Raw genomic sequence first — 16,743 nt, forward strand, 5'->3', positions numbered from 1 at the left:
GCATTGTATTAGAATAAATGTAAAAGTGACTTCAAAATTATTTTGAACTGCATATTCTAGCTCTGGAGAAGGAGCCTTCAGTAGGAAGGGTAGTGAGCTTCTGCTTATGCTGGAATTGAAACTAGGCCGTTTTCAGGCCAAGAAAGTTACTGCTTGTCAACAGCATCCAATACAAGCTTACCCGACAGTGTCAGACACTCTGCCCTCTCCCTGCAAGGTCTTAGGATTGTTCAGAGCTTTCCAAACTGTGTGTTGCAACACATTACTGTGTTGCCTGCAGTGTGTAGGTGTGTCACGCAAATACTCCCTACACTCCTCCCGGGGCTGGGAAGGGGTTAGTTTAACCTCCATTTTGCTAGTAAAACTGAATTACTGTGTTGCAAAATGATGCATGTCTAAAAAGTGTGTCACCAGCATGAAAAGTTTGGAAAGCTCTGTCCCAGTTGAACGAACTGCAGGTTGCCGCAGGGCGGAGTGGGAGACTCTTGTTTTAAGATGACCTTAGTTGTTGTTTTTTGTAATTGGCACCACTAGGTGGCGGTTGCAAGCAACAATGACTGAGGATAATATAACACAGTCCCCCACAGTAACCAAGATAATAAAAAAGGGTTCCCCACAATCTGCAGAATCTATCATATGCAGGATGAGAGGATGGAATTGCATATAAGATTGCAGGAGAAAATGAAAATAGGCAGAGACGGAAGCTCTTTTTTTGCTGTAGTACAGTATTTTGAAATAAACTTCCAGAGGGGTAGTACATCAAAAGCAACAAGGAAAAATGTGGCAAATATATAAGCTAGAGTCCACTTGATCAGATGCATAAAGTATAATCATTGACAGGTAAAGGTGTATGTATGTATGTGTGTGTGTATGCATGCTGTGATATATTTTTATGATACAGTGGTTGTATATTTTTTATATAAATAAATATTGTAATAGGTGAAGGGCAAGAAAATGCAAAAGTATAGCCTGTGACCATTCAAATCAGAGCTGAAATGTGTGCAAAATAAGCAGTAACTTTTATGAAAAGTTATTACAGGGGTAATAAATTAGGGTTGCCATATTTCAAAAAGTGAAAATCCAGATACAAAAGTTTTGGGTTTATTTTTTGTTTGTTTTTTGGGCAAAGTTGTTGAGCTTTCTTAAATGAAATGAACCCAAATTCTACACTACCTACATGGGCTGACATACATCCGGAGATTCCTGGAGATTTAAGTGATTTCCACCCAGATGCTGTTTACGAGGGCTGAATGTCCAGGAAATTCCAGATGTATGGCAACCCTAACAAATGATAAAAATCCTGCTAGCATTGCTAAGTTAATACCTGCAATGGGGTGGGAAACAATTGTCTCTATTCAGACAAAAATACATAGAATCAAGCATCACTATTGGTTGTCATGCAGCAACCATATGCTGGAGTCTCCCAAGTGGCCAATGTCCTTGGAGAGTAAAATGTTATCCTAGTGTTTTATGTCTTCTCTTCTTTTGCATTGCAGAGAGACTAGCATGTTTGTCTTATGCAGAAAAAGCAGAAAGGCATTAGTAGTAGACAGCAGTATATACCACATTGCAATATTAAGTACTAAATTACCAATATACCACTCTTTATTTTGCCTCTCCTGGATTAACAGAACTGTTGGTAAAACATAACGTTGGACAGTTTATCTGCATTTTCCATTTAGTGTTTTCTTAAGCAACAAATGTGCACAGTATAGCCAAGCTTACTTGCAGTTCCAAAGATCTAACAAAGATCTCTCTCTTACAACCCTGATTGGAACACCTTCATTTAGTTTTTTCAGTAGACAGAGTGATGCAACCCACCACTTAGATTTCATCAAAGTATATTCAAAGAAAAATTGAGCTAAGTATGCTTCCTATCTTAATGGGGTGCGTGCATTATAGGAGTACCACACAGCTACTCCCATGTAATAAAATAAATAAATAAATAAATAAATAAATAAATAAATAAATTTATACCCTGCCCATCTGGCTGGGTTTCCCCAGCCAACCTGGGCACCTTCCAGCACATATAAAAACATAATAAAATGTCAAACACTAAAAGTTGTATGCTAGTTGTTCTTATTATAAAGTGTTTTACAGCATGGTGGTGTTGCAGTTACTATTCATATTAAGGATGGTCCTATTTATCTGATAAATATATATGGTTTATTACATGCCATATTTTAGATCACATTCAGTATAATAATTGCTGTTACTTTATTAACAGTTACTTTATTAACTATGTATGTCTACTCAAAAGTAGTTCAGTGGGACTTCCTCTTACACAAGTATGGATAGGATTTCAGCCTTAAAAATACTTTTCTTCGGATTTACCCTTTAATTTATTTATAGAACATCTATACTGCTAATTCATTAAAAATCAGTGCAGTTCACAAGAACTGTAAATAAATTCTTACAATGAAAACCAAATAACGAAGTTAAAATAAGAAATCAGGTAAGTAACCATTGTGGTAAATATTCAGGTAAATATTATTCAGATGGTCATTTCCAGTCAGTGCCTAGCACTAACAGGATAAGCCTTCCTAGTATGTGCCTGTTAACAGAAATTGGGAAAGGACATATATAATGGAAGTGGTGGCTACATATGATGACCTTGAACTAAAGACTTGCTTCCTGTGTGCTTTAAAACTAAGCTTTATCTCATCGGGCATCGTCTATGGCACATAAACCGTGCCTGTTTCCCTTTCACTTTTTTCACCGATTCCTATTCGATTCCACCCTTCTTGCCCCGCACATGGAGCTCCTACGATATGCAATCGGAAACCTCAAATTCCCTCTGCCAACCTCTATGAGGCTATATTGGCAATAACAAACCGCCCCCCCTCCCCCGCCGCTTCGGTTGGCTCGGACGGCTGCATGTAAATAGAGCAGCGTGCGCGCATTGGTTCGCTTTCGTTCGGAGGGCGGGGTCTGAGGAGGGAGGGGAGCGCGCCGAGGAGAGATATAGGAGCGCCAACTGCCGCTCGCCTCAAAGCACGAAAAGGTTTGAGCGCAGGGGGAGGGCGCGGGCTGGCGGGTGGTGGTGGTGGGCAGCCGCGAGGCAGCCGGGGCTCTTCGGTGCGCGTCTTCGCGACAAGGCAGCGGCCATGCTGTGCTATGTGACCAGGCCGGACGCGGTGGTGATGGAGGTGGAGGTAGAGGCCAAGGCCAACGGCGAAGACTGCCTCGACCAGGTGAAGAGCCGCGCGCGTTCGCTCTCTCTCGCTCTCTCCCCCCCCCTTCCCGCAACCCGCCGTTGGTTCATGAATGGTCGTTGAAGGAGCTCGCGACCCACGAGCCGCGACGGGGCTGCTCTCGCGCGCTCTCTGCTTCGCCTCGAGATTCTCCGAACGAGAGCCGCCGCCTTTTCTCGTGCTCGGTGGGACTGGACACAGAGCAGCTGGGGATCGGGATGGGGGGATGCAGGCAAGGGGAGGGGGATGCGACGGCCTCGGAGCTGCGGAGCCTGCAGCGACGCTGCTGCTCTGGCTGCCTCCCACGCGTTGCTTACTGAGCTGCTGTCCCCCCCCCACCTCGCATCCCACATCCTGAAATCCCCCCCCCCTTTTACTAGCATTAGCCACGTGGCACTTTGCAGGGGCGATGGCAAGTGACTTGACTGCCCCCCCTAAATGTATCGCCCCTGCATGGGGAATACTGTGCTTGGCAAGGCATGTGGACTAATCGTTATATTTGTTGCGGCAGGCAACTGAACCCTGCAAGGCTCTAGTTTTCGTTGGCACCACGTGGTGTAAATGTACATGGCACATGTGAGCGTGGGATTGATTGAACCGTCTGCTTTCAACCTGTGCATGGAGAAGTTCAGGGTTTTATGCAGTGGCCCAGCTGCGCCCATTGTTTATGCTCATTTAACCCTGAACGTTCACCCAACTGTACATGTTTTTGGCAGAAGACCCAAGTCTTTGGATTTGGTGTTTACAACATGGTGAATGTTCTTGAGCAGATGGATCATTCTTTCTACAAGCTTTAGGTATGAGGTGTTGGTTCTGGCATCCTAAGAGCAATCAGATTTAGCTTGTCATTTTGTAGTATATACTTGTTTATCAGCTCCACCAGTATCAAGTGGCATATTGTTTTGTGGACTTCCTGAAGTTTGTTAAACAACGTCTTGCCACACTACTTCATGATGATTCTTGTACTAACTTTTATGATGCTCCAATTTTTAATCATAGGTTTGTAGACGACTGGGCATTATAGAAGTTGATTACTTCGGACTCCAGTTCACAGGCAGTAAAGGAGAGAATTTGTGGCTGAATTTGCGAAATAGAATATCCCAGCAGATGGATGGTCTGCCTCCTTACAGACTGAAACTACGTGTCAAATTCTTTGTGGAGCCCCATCTCATATTGCAAGAACAGACAAGGTAAGAAAGAACTCCCAGTGAGACCTGTTCATACTTTATTTTCAATATATGCAACTCTCCAGTAGAAGTTTAGAATGTGACTTGAATGTGTCTGTAGAACTGAATCTGAAGCTAAGGTCTTATTGTAAAATAGTATTTGTTATGGGGAATAAAACATACTGGGTAGTACCTCTTGTAATTACAGGAGCCTTTCTACAAGTGGAAGTAACACAAAGTGTTTGCCCGATAGTAACCTCATAGCAGTGTTATTGCAGGTCGTTTTAAAATGTTCATAGCAGGAAACTGTTCCACCCAGTGTTTCAGTTTACAGAGCTCTGATATCATATTACAGTAATGTTTCAAACAAGTTTAGGCCCTGCTTCAAACCACAAAGAGAAAACAGCTGGTTTCTCCCTTTAGGAAATATGTAGCTATCTTAAGCTTACACTTGAATTCAAACACTGACAAAAATCATGTAATTACACTTTTAAAATGCACTTGGAAGACTCCACCTTTATTCTCTATGGGGCTTATTTAGGTAGGCTTCATGGTAAAATTTCACCCAGCCATATAATTCTTAAGATGAAATGTTTCAGTAGCATGGTGAGATTTTTTAAAAATACATTTTATTGTAGAAAAATGCTCACTTCCAAACTGTAGCCTGCTATAGATGGTTGCAGATAATCACAACTCTTCCATGAATGCATTTATGCTGTTCTCATGCTTTGTACATAATGTTATTCTATTGTAACAATGAGTTAACTATTTGTTAGGCAGGCAACTTGCGAATCTGGATGCTGCTAGGTTCATGGGATGGCAGGGCTGCTAATATTTTATTGACTGAAATAGTTCTGAAATAATCTGTACAGCTTTTTAATATTCAGGCTGCATCTTCTTTTCTTTTCTTTTTTAAGTGCACAGACCTCCTGTGTTGTGTATTATGTTTTCAAAAGCTTTCATTGCATGTGATGGAACAATATTTCTTACATGAATTACTTTGGTTAATATTTTACTTTTAAGAAAACAATGCTGTGCATTATAACTTGGGGATATTTTTCATACTGCTATAGTTACTGTGCAAAATCTGGCTTACAGCTGTCTGGGACTTTTAAACCTTAACACTCACACATTTTTTGTGCTAGACTTGCAAAGTGAAGACCAGGAGTTCCATCCTGTCATATGTTAATATAGCAACAATTTTCTGAACTGCTTTGAAAGGCTATGAATGTTGGCAAATTCCAAAGAATGAGAGTACCAGTGTAGGGGGGAACCCATTCTCTTTGTCGTCGTCCTCCAGGCTTAAGAGATTCAATGTTGACGTCTCATCCTCACTTAGTCTGTGCCATTGAAAAAGAATAGGCATCAGTTTGAGAGCACTGACAGGATCAGTTCCCTTGTATTTGCATATTGTTTGTGTAGAAAACAGTGTACTGAGATTAGGTTATTCTTTTGAAGTATCAACCATTGTGTGAATATGTATTTGTAAATGGAAGTTTTGTATATGTGTAAGAGATATGTGAGAGCTGGCTATTATAAATTTCAAGAGTTCAACCCTAGAGCACTCTCCACATAAATTTGAATTAGATTGGATTTTGAAGACGTAATGGTCTGTTTTGATTTGACTTGACCCGTGAAACTGCTTTTAATAGGCTTGAGAACATGACATTAAGTGTGAAACTGGTTGCTGTTCTGCTGTTTTACTTAATTAATAGGTTGAATGATTCTTCAAACCTAGATTTCCACAATAGCAAATCATTGTTATTACATTTGCCCATATTCTACTATAGTAATTTATAACCAGGAAAAGAAGCCCAAACAGTGTGTCAGCTGAAATTTCATGGTCTTAAATATGAACACCTTTATTCCAAGTCCATGTGCTAAGTTGAAATGCTTCAGGATACATAGTTCCTGGTACCTGAATATTGTAAAAAGTGGGGGATGGTGAGAAGAAACAAAAAAACTTTAATTAAGATGCTCCTGTAATTACTTTAACTTTTAAAAGGAATTGTGCCAGGGTGTTGTGAAGCCATCTATATAATTGGGAATTGTTTTGAGTTTGGATTTATTCCAGGGAATTCAAGGAAGCTTCATGGAGCTGCCTGGTAGTTTGTTTTTAGGTAAAAACAGGATAGTAATTGAGAAATCCAAGGTTCAGAAATGAGTTGCAATGAGAAAGTTGAGTCTCAAAACTTATTCTGGGTGTGGCTGTGTTTTACTCGCTAACAGTGAAGGCAGCAGTGAAGGATGTGTGGCGGCTGCTCTAGAGAAGCAACAACAATGTAACTGTAGGTCATTGACTGAAAGTAACCCTTGTTAATAGCTGCCAGGCTGTTCTATGGAATCTGTGACTGCTGCATTGGAAGAAAGCCGAGTTTCTGGGGAAATTAGACTCCTGATTGGTCTGAAATGGTTGCTTCAGGGAAGAAAGTTCTGCTTTTGTGGTCGTGGCTTTTTGTGAAGAAGTAACAAGTCTAAACTTTTGTCTACTTTTGGAATAGTAAGCATTGTTGACGTTGAGTAAATATGTGAAACTTCTTATATTAAATTTTATCCTTTAAAACTTCTTGTTAAAGTTCAGTAGCAATACATTTAGAATACTGGAATAAAGTAACTTGTATTTTGTAGTGAGTGGTCAGAAATTAAACAGCTACTATAATTAAGGACATGACAAAACCATTAATTCCATTTTACTTTCTAACATCTAGTGTATTAGCTTTTTAGTTAAGAACTAAAGTTCAGTTTGATCTCCGAAGAGATAAAATCAGAATTCTGGCCATTCTAGTGAGCTATTTAAATTTGTTTCAAACAGTTTGCTGCATTAAAACTGGCTTATTGAATTTGCATGTACAGTACAGTTCACACTTGTACTTTGCAGTCTAAATATATTTTGTCTAGGTAAGTGTTCTGTTTTGCCCAAGTGCAATTAAATCTTGTGGTAGTTGCTGAAAAAAGTGTTGAATCCATATAACTACATGAAGCATAGCTGAACAAGCTTTCCCCTCCCTTATCAATCAACAATGATGAACAAGGCTTGGGAATCTTGCCTCTTCTGCCATTGTACAATATGACAGTAATAATAGTTTATTACCCGCTTTTCACCCTAAGGTCCCAGAGTGGGTTGTAATAATTAAAACACAATGTTAAACACAATTTAGCACAATTTACATCGCTAGATACCTGTGAGATTGCCTTACCACATATATGCCCACTCTACCATATTGATAGAAATGACACTGTTATAGGTGGGTGCCATATAGTACCCATTCCACATTTATAGGAACTCAAATATTTTAGTGGAAACACCTACACTTTGGAACTCCCTGCCTATTGATGTCGCTTTGGAACTCCCTGCCTATTGATGTACTCCTTTTGGTGCCTGCTAAAACATTTTTGTTTAGACAAGTTTGCCCTAATGTTTAGAAAACGTTTGTGAGTTTTAATCTGTTTTTAGCCTATTGTTAGTTTAGCTCTTTGAAAGTCTTAAAATGTTGAGGCTGATTCTTTTTATTGGCAGTTTTATTGTTTTATCTTTTTGTAAACTTCTTTGAGGTTGTTGTTTTCTTTACAATTAGGAAGTAAATAAAAGGTATTGTGTTATAAACCACAGTATCCTCCACCTGCTCAGATTCTTGCACATTGTTGTTGGCATCCATGTGTCTTAAGAGACAATGGAGTGTGCCTTCAAACAGCTGTGTTAGCACCAAAGTGACCTTCCCAGGGTGCAAGCCTGGGCAGTGTGTATGGAGGATCCTGGGCTGTGCAGACGACAGGACCCCTCCCTTGGCCTCGCTGATGTGGTCCAAAGGAAAGCAGAGCAAAACCTGTGGCACCAGCTTGGCTGTAGGGGTTGCCAGAAGGAGGCGTACAAGGTGCCATCGGCTTCGGTTTCCCCCCATAAAGCTGAGGCATTCTGCTCAAACACTGGCTTACTGCCTCAGTGCACTACTAAATGTGCATTGGGGGGGGGAAGCAGTGGGCAATCCCGTCACCCCATTCCATTCTGCTCGAAAGGTGCTGCTGGTCCTTCCTGGTCATTGACCGTATTAAAGATATTTGATTTGGTGCTGCTGGTCTCTGGGGTAAGGCTCAGGGGGAGGTTCAAGGGGGAAAGAAGGCTCTTTCAGATTCTGATCCATGTATTTTAAACTTAAAAATAGGTTTTCTATTTTACTGGCTAACTAATAAAAACCTAGCATCATTGACAAGAGTTATTTGCACAGAAGCTGGCACCTATCTTGTACTATAACTCCCTCGCAGATTGGTGTGCGATTGTCATACTTGCAGTCCCATGAGTTATAACCAATATTGGCCAGAATATTCAGTTATGATTTTAAAAGAAATTATAAAAAAGATTTTAATTTTGCAACAGATCATTCCAAGAGAAAGTCCTCACCACCGTCTTTCCACTTCTGAGCTAGAAGGAGGGCAAGATCTGATTCACAATACTTATATATTAGTAGGCACAACAATATTTCTAATTTGATATGTGAGACAACTAATCATCTATCACCAGATACTTAACAGAATATTATAGACTCATAGCTAAACAACCCATTATTTTAAGATGTTTTGTGAAAGGGAATTTCATTAATGCAAGCAGTGTCTGAGCTCTGGGCACAGTACTAAGCCTAAGATTTCAGATTAAAACTGCCACTGCTGGAAGAAAAGGGGGACCTTTTTTCTGCCTCCCCACTTCCAGCCATTCTCTGAAGACTGGAGAAGAGACCCTCATAAGAATATTAGGGGGGTGGGCAGGGGAAGTATGGCTTTGTTTTTTGCAGTCTTCAGATGAGGACTAGACCATGTAAAATTGAACATAAGATTTTAGCTGCAGTTCGTTCATTTTCAGCTTTGCATTCTTGTTACAAAAAAAAGCTCACCTAGACACTCCATGGTGGCACCCACAACCTAGGTTTAAGGTGCCATTTAGTTCCTAGCTTTTATATCTGTTTCTAACACTGCTCATGACAGATTTACTATTCCCCTCAGCCCCATTTACACTATACATTTAAAGTAGTACTGGGAAGTTTCTGCCTCTGTATATCACTTTATACAATTCATTGTATATCACTTTAAACAGTCATGGCTTCCCCCAGTGAATCCTGGAAACTAAAGTTTGTTAAGAGTTTTGAGAGATGTTAGGAGACTAATATCCCTTTCATAGCACAGTCTCCTGGGAAAAGGAATTGCTAGTTAAACCACTCTGGGAATTTTATCTCTCGGAAGGGAATAGGGATCTCCTAACTAGTCTCACTACAGTTTACAGGATTATTTGGGGAGGCCATGATATTGCTTTGGGGAAGTGGTATGATACTGCTTTAAGTGTATAGTGCAGAAGGGACCTCAATATCTGAGAAACAGTCAGTACGGACAAGCCAACCTCTGCCAGCTTACGTGTGTTCGGTATGTGTTGAACTGGCAATGCAGCTGTGATGGTGGGGCAGTTCAGATCTCTGCCTTTCTTTACGTTAAAGCCTTCAGTTTGCTATGCTTTTAAAATCATTGATCTTCAGAGGAGGTATCCTCAACAATTCATGGTGGGTTTTATTGTGCCTCATGATTGTAAGTTGCCATCATCCTTCAGTAATATGTGAAGTCACATGTAAAGGACCTTTCCCCTGACTAAACTCCTGTTCCTTCCTGGAAATAAACTTAGAATAGATGCTGTTCTGTTCACTCACTTCGACTAAAACTTCATCTTTAATACTGTCTTTCTATTTCAATGTCTCAAGATGAATCAGACTTCCAATTTATTCTATATCACTGAGGTATTCTGTCATTTATTTTCCAATTCTTACAGATAGGGAAATCAGAACAATATCTTGTGAATTTTAAAAGAAGGAGCAGACCTATTTCTGTCACATATTTTACTAAATATGACTTAATACTTTTTAAAATTAATTTCCTTTTAGGCACATGTTTTTCTTGCATATAGAGGAGGATCTTCTGGCTGGTAATCTTCAGTGTTCTTCTGAACATGCAATTGAACTTAGTGCACTACTTGCCCAGTTGAAGTTTGGTGATTATAATCAAAATACTGCCAAATATCATTATGAAGAGTTCTGTGCAAAGGAGCTTACCACTACTGTTTTGGACAGGTAAGAGGGTTTGTTTCCTAGGAACATTACCATGGCTGAAATAATTGTTCAGATGCATATCATTGGCAAAACCACTGCAGTTGCAAACCACACATTTTTATTTGCAGGATTTATGCTAACACAGTCATATCTAAGACTTCATTTTCTGTAGTACTCATAATATTTAAGGATTTTAATTTTGAAGCTATATGTTACCTGTGTATTACCATAATATATTTTCCTGATTCTTAGACTGATTAAATAAAATATTTTTTAAAAAAGCAGGTCTCAGTGGAAGAATTTGAAAATGTTTACATCTCCTATTGAACTGAGTAAAGATTTAGAATTGTTTAAGTGTGGTGAGATTGTTCCTCAATTAGTGTTTGAGTTTTTTAAAGCATGAAGCCACATTCATAGTTCAACAAATTTTGTAATCTTGTTTTTCTCAAAAGGCACCTAATCTTGCCAACAACTGTTTAATGTGTTGCCATGTAAAACCTTAATTCTGAATATTACGTAATACCATACTTAGTTACATTTAAATAAGGACAAAAATATACTTAACAATGTATCATTAAAAATAAATCTATACAATTTATAACATTTGAGATCTTATTGATAAAAGCCAGTATTTAAATCTTGTAAATCATTAAAAGTTACAAAATGTTCATGAAGCTGATTGAATATGTCTTTAAACACTGTACCTTGCTTATGCATGTCTGAATGATTAACCTATTCTCAACTTTTTGTTACCTACAGTATTACTGCAAAGCATAAGGAACTTGAAGGCCTCACCCAAGCTTCAGCAGAGTATCAAGTTTTACAGATTGTGTCAACACTGGAGAACTATGGGGTGGAATGGCATTCTGTTAGAGACAGCGAAGGGCAGAAACTTTTTATTGGAATTGGTCCTGAGGGTATTGCCATGTGTAAAGATGACTTCACTCCCATCAACAGGTAATAAATGCCTACTAAATTCCATTAAAAGGTTCAGAAGAGTTGTGGGATACACATCTGTTGTGATTCAACCATTGTTACCTGTTCTCTATGATTCACGCTCAACTTCACATGGGTGCACTTCTCCAATAGGACTTCCCCTTCGCCAACCCCACACCTCCAAACCTCTTCCACTGGAAGCACTACACGAGGGGCTTTACAAGCCCTGTGCTTGGGAAGTGCTGAGCACAGAGCTTGCAAAGTCCCCTGGGAAGTGCTTCGCAAGTGCCCAGCAGTCAGGTGATCCTCAGCCATTTGGGTCTTTACAAGCAGCAGACTAATAGTGCATGCAAAGCCCCGTTCATCCAGGCACTGACTTTACCTGCTCTTAACTCATGTCATATATGGGCAGATGGGCATCTCAAGGGCCGAATGGCAAGGGCTGCCATGCCTAATTATGTCCATGGGCTGGAGATCCCCCACCCCCGTGCGCTATACATTAAGTTGTCGAAATAGTTGTAGGTGGCTTTGTTTCTTTCCGGTAGTGCATGATGTGGAACCAGATTACTTAAGAGATTGCCTTGACGCATATATCATTACCTAACAATTGCATTCCTCCAAATGGGCATTGTTAAGGATTCGTTATGCTCCAGAGGTCTGCCTGACATCAACTAGAAACCAGACCTTTAGTGTTGTGACTCCAGCTTTGTGGAAACAGCAGCTAGCATTTTTGCTTTCAGATGACTGTTGAAAACTTAACTTTTTAAGTGGGCTTTCTCTGAAGAGTAACGAACCATTTTACATTTTATACTACACAGGATCTTGTAATTTAATGTTTTAAAGACCTTTTATACTTGCGTATTTATATTTTTACTATTTACGTTCTCTTCATAATCTAGCTTTACGCTTTGGAAACACTTGTTATGTTGGTTATATATTATTAAATAAATAAATAAATGTAAAGAGCTATATTGTTCTAGCTTAGTATTAATCTTAAATGTACCCTGCCAAACTATACCTGGCTGTAGTTGTTCCTCAGAGTCCTTTTAGGCTCTCAGTACAGCACTTGTTCTTTAACATACTTGCCTTCCTTATAGGATTGCATACCCAGTTGTTCAGATGGCAACACAGTCTGGAAAGAATGTGTACTTGACTGTCACAAAGGAATCTGGCAATAGCATAGTTCACCTTTTCAAGATGGTCAGCACCAGAGCAGCTAGTGGACTGTACAGAGCGATAACAGAAACACATGCATTTTACAGGTTTGTATTTCTAGAAAACAAATCCAGCTTCAAATGCATCAAATATTTCCTGCATAAGTGCTTAAGTTTCTCTTTTTAGTTGATATAACAATGGCGTAAACTTTAATATTTGTGAAATAAAAGGTTTCATTTTATTCTGCTGCCTCCTGAGCGGATTTAATTTTGTTGGTTAGGAATATTCTTTTATATCTGAAGTGGGAAGAAGTGCTTGAAGAAACCTCTTGTATGAACACAAGATAAAGTTAACACTTCCTAAACATACCATTAAATAAATTTCTCATGCAACTCTGGTTTATCAAACTTGTAACAACCCATTTCAAACTATTCTCTTTTAGGGAATGGAAATATTCAAATTAAGAATGCCGTTTTGTTTTTAGAATAGTCTTCCATGTTCTCATTGCAATTACAGTATTAGAATTATTTGAATAAACAGAGCCTGTTATTTAACCTTTGTGTTCAGTTTGACTGAGTTATACTTTGTTTTCCCCCCCACTCTGATAGGTGTGACACTGTTACTAGTGCTGTTATGATGCAGTACAGTCGAGACTTAAAGGGCCATTTAGCATCCTTGTTCCTGAATGAGAATATTAATCTCGGCAAAAAGTATGTGTTTGATATTAAGCGGACATCTAAGGAAGCTTATGATCATGCAAGGCGAGCCCTTTACAATGCTGGCATTGTGGATCTTGTTTCGAGAAGCGACCAGAGCCCGCCCAGTTCTCCCCTTAAGTCTTCAGAAAGCAGTATGAACTGTGATAGCTGTGAAGGTCTCAACTGCCAGCAGATGAAAGCTCTTCAAGAAAAGTTACGGAAGCTTAAAGAATCCCTACTATGTATGGTATGCTGTGAAGAAGAAATAAATTCAACATTTTGTCCATGTGGTCACACCGTGTGCTGTGAGTCATGTGCTGCACAATTACAGGTAATTATTAAGTTAATTACAACAACATTGAATCGCATATTAAATTATTGGTCTGATTTTTACATTACATGAAAGCATAGTATAAAACAACTGTGGCTTAATGTGAGTGAGCAGTGGGCTGATACATAATACTCTAATCATGTTTCTCCTCCCTTGCTGCTGCTGCATTATTTTTATCAGATTTATATACCGCCTTTCATCTCAGTATCACAGGGTAGATTAGAGTATAAAAACACAAAAATACATAGTGAAAGCAAACAAAGCAATAGCCTTCCCCTGTGCGTGCGTGCACCCACCCACCCACTTTTTAAAAAGTCATAGATTGTTTAATGAGCCAAAGGCCTGGGAGAAGAGGAACATTTTTGCCTGATGCCTAAAGATATGTAGTGAAGGTGCTGGGAGAGCATTCCACAAACAGAGCCACTGCAGAAAAGGACAATTCTCTCTCTCTCCCTCCTTTAAAAAAAAAAAAATATTGAAACTTTTCAGCATATGATACAATAAAAAAATTAATCCAAAGAAAAGAAGAAAATACCAAGTCCTCTTTCAGAGATAAATCTTAACCCTTGTGTCACATAAAAGTGGGCGGACCCTCCCATCTCTCACCTGGGAACTTTTTCTTCCAGCTTCTCACCCTGCGAGATCTTCCATTCCTTGCCTCTAATACAGTTTTTCACTTTCCACCCATCACCTTCCTGTTCATTCCCTCATTAAGCCAGAGTATAGGACCTTAGAAAAACAAATCCAAATGCAAAAGAAAAGGCCCATTCTCATGTTGCCACCCTCTGTACCTCGTGGTGAGGGCACATGAAGAAGGGCCTCATACGGTGATCGCAGGGTCCGGCCCAGTTGCAAAGGAACAAGCCAGAGCTTGACTTGTGATTTCCAAACTTGGGCTTCTGACTTGTTTGGCCAAATAAACCGTAAGTGGTAAGCCAAAAACAAACACTGGCAAGCCCAAGTTTGGACCTCAGAGCAAGCCATTCTCTGGCTTGTCATATTCGTAGCATGGTGTCACAGCAGTAGTGCACCAGAATGCAGTTCATTTCTGTTAAGCCTTACTTGGCTTTAAGCTATGCTATAATGTGATGTGACAACTGAGTCACTACGTTTCCAAGTATTTTGCTGTTCTCCATACTTAAAACAAATTCTCAAACCGGTTGACAAAACAGACATAGAAGGGAACATCGGTTCATAGCATTTAATAGCTGTGTATAGCCTTAGACTCTTTGGCATACTGTTGAGAGAAGATGGAGATATTCCTTAGTAGTAGTTAAAATACCCTGTCAAATGCCTAATTTGACCTACCAGGTAAGTAACACAGATTTTGGTGAAATTGCTGAAAATATTAGGCATAAGCTTGAAATTCTTTGGAACTTCACATTTGTCAACATTTTGTGGCATCTTGAAATTAAACAGTACTACTTACATGGAGATCATATGATTTCTACTTTAGATTCTGGAGCATATATGTTCTAGTTATGAACACATTCGTATAAATCTGCTAAGGCCTGCTTTTGTGACAAGTATTTTTAAAACTTAAATATATATCAGCAGAAAAACAGTGTTAGAACCTTCAGGCTATGTGAACTGATAAACCCTTATATTAGCCATAAAGTTGTTAACAACAGTGAATAAATGTTCCAACTTTTGTTTTTTCCTTCTAGTCATGTCCAGTTTGCAGATCTCGAGTAGAGCACGTCCAGCATGTGTATTTGCCTACCCACACCAGCCTGCTTAATCTGACCGTAATCTGACCTCCATGTTATCACTGGAAGATGTACACTATACAAGCTTCTAAACTATCTTGTACTTCCAAAATACTGCACTAATGTTTTCTCCGACTCCATTGATGGTGAAGGTGAGCTGTCACTTCAGCATCTGCCAGCAATTATAGTCAAAACGACTGCAACAAAACTATGGGGGGAGGGAGGGGAGAATAGGGAACGATCTCTGTTTAGAGAATTTGTTTTATGGGTATACTGTGAATGACTTGTAGACAACCTCATGTCACATGAAGCAACATTTATTTATAAAATGGCAATATACAAAAAAAATCTGAGAGGAGGAAAGATGAAAAGTTACTCCGTAGTATCCAGCAAGGGCAACACTGCCTGTTTTTGCAATTATAAATATTGTTTTTAAAGTTACTTTATTTAGCATGATCACTCCATTTATCTTTTAGGAAAACTAGTTTTTTAATATCTACATCTGTTATTTCACAGAAACTTAGTTTCTGCTTTTAGTCTCACTGAAGAAACTATTTTTAAATCTTTGTATTTAAGAACCTAAGATTGCAAAGCTTTAAGCAAATAGTTGTATTTGTTTCATCAAAAATAGGTAACTTGCAAAATTTACTATAAAGATTTGAGTAAATTTGGCAGCCTGTTGGGCACCTCCTGAGAAGAAAATGCTGAAATACTTACATTAAAAAAAGTAACTTTGAACATCTGTGAAACATTTTTCTCTTGCAAGAGTCAGTTGTTTCTCTTGTACTTGTTTCTGTTTATCTGCCTTGTGTTGGGAGAAATGTATTCTCAAACAGTATAATATTAATATGGTTTTCTAAAATGCAGCTGTGTTAAATTATTCTTTCTTAAAACCGTCTTACCTTCTACCACAAACCCTGTCCCTGGGCATTTTGGACTTTGGTCAGCTAGTGAATGCTCCAAAATATTGAAAACTAGATGACCATGTTTGGGTGCAATACTAGCTAAAAAGAAAGCTAGAAAAGTCACTTTACTGAGACTTTCTGAATATACTTTTCATATTGCCTTAATGTAGCAGTAATGTGTGTATGCATTTGTTTCTTTGCACAGACATTTTGTCAAAATATTAAAGCTCTACTTTTTTATGGCACATTAGCGTATAAACCTTACTCCAAAAGGTATTTATTTTTTCACTTTGTAAAAAGTTTTCTTTCCACATGAAGCAAGAACTCCTATTATGGTAGACAACTTGTCTTTTTTATATATTCAGGTTAATAAAGGACTTTTTTATATACGGAATTTTGCAGTACTTCTTCATTTGCATGCCTTACATACTAATGCTAACTACAAGCAAGATCAAGACACCAGCAGACATATCCTGGTTACCTCCATCCTTGTGCAGCCTATCACAGGGCAGGGGGTGGGGAGAGCTGCAGACAGTGGACATTTCCTCAAGCAGAAGTTTATTGTGGAA

At 39.1% G+C, this 16,743-nt stretch overlaps 1 protein-coding gene across 2 annotated transcripts; it reads left to right on the forward strand.

The window, feature by feature from the left end:
- Nucleotides 1-3,013: 3,013 nt before the first annotated feature.
- Nucleotides 3,014-16,568, forward strand: MYLIP (myosin regulatory light chain interacting protein). 2 transcript variants are annotated; one of them, XM_081013226.1, is made up of 7 exons: nt 3,014-3,194; nt 4,194-4,384; nt 10,276-10,461; nt 11,200-11,397; nt 12,474-12,638; nt 13,140-13,560; nt 15,228-16,568. In XM_081013226.1, the coding sequence occupies exons 1-7, from the start codon at nt 3,108-3,110 to the stop codon at nt 15,315-15,317; spliced, it is 1,338 nt and encodes a 445-aa protein (XP_080869352.1). In that variant the 5' UTR covers nt 3,014-3,107; the 3' UTR covers nt 15,318-16,568. The 2 variants fall into 2 exon arrangements, with proteins under 2 accessions (XP_080869352.1, XP_080869353.1); XM_081013227.1 differs by lacking the exon at nt 3,014-3,194 and adding an exon at nt 3,969-3,991.
- The last annotated feature ends 175 nt before the right edge of the window (nt 16,569-16,743 follow it).

This window comes from Podarcis pityusensis, assembly GCF_964106645.2.
Source record: "Podarcis pityusensis genome assembly, chromosome: 7".
In the NCBI taxonomy this organism is placed as follows: domain Eukaryota; kingdom Metazoa; phylum Chordata; class Lepidosauria; order Squamata; family Lacertidae; genus Podarcis; species Podarcis pityusensis.

Bases quoted from the DNA above. Each gene is read 5' to 3' on its own strand.
- MYLIP (XM_081013226.1), top strand. From the start codon at position 3,108: ATGCTGTGCTATGTGACCAGGCCGGACGCGGTGGTGATGGAGGTGGAG. The intron at 4,385-10,275 runs GTAAGAAAGAAC...ATTTCCTTTTAG, and splicing joins ATATTGCAAGAACAGACAAG to GCACATGTTTTTCTTGCATA. The intron at 10,462-11,199 runs GTAAGAGGGTTT...TGTTACCTACAG, and splicing joins ACCACTACTGTTTTGGACAG to TATTACTGCAAAGCATAAGG.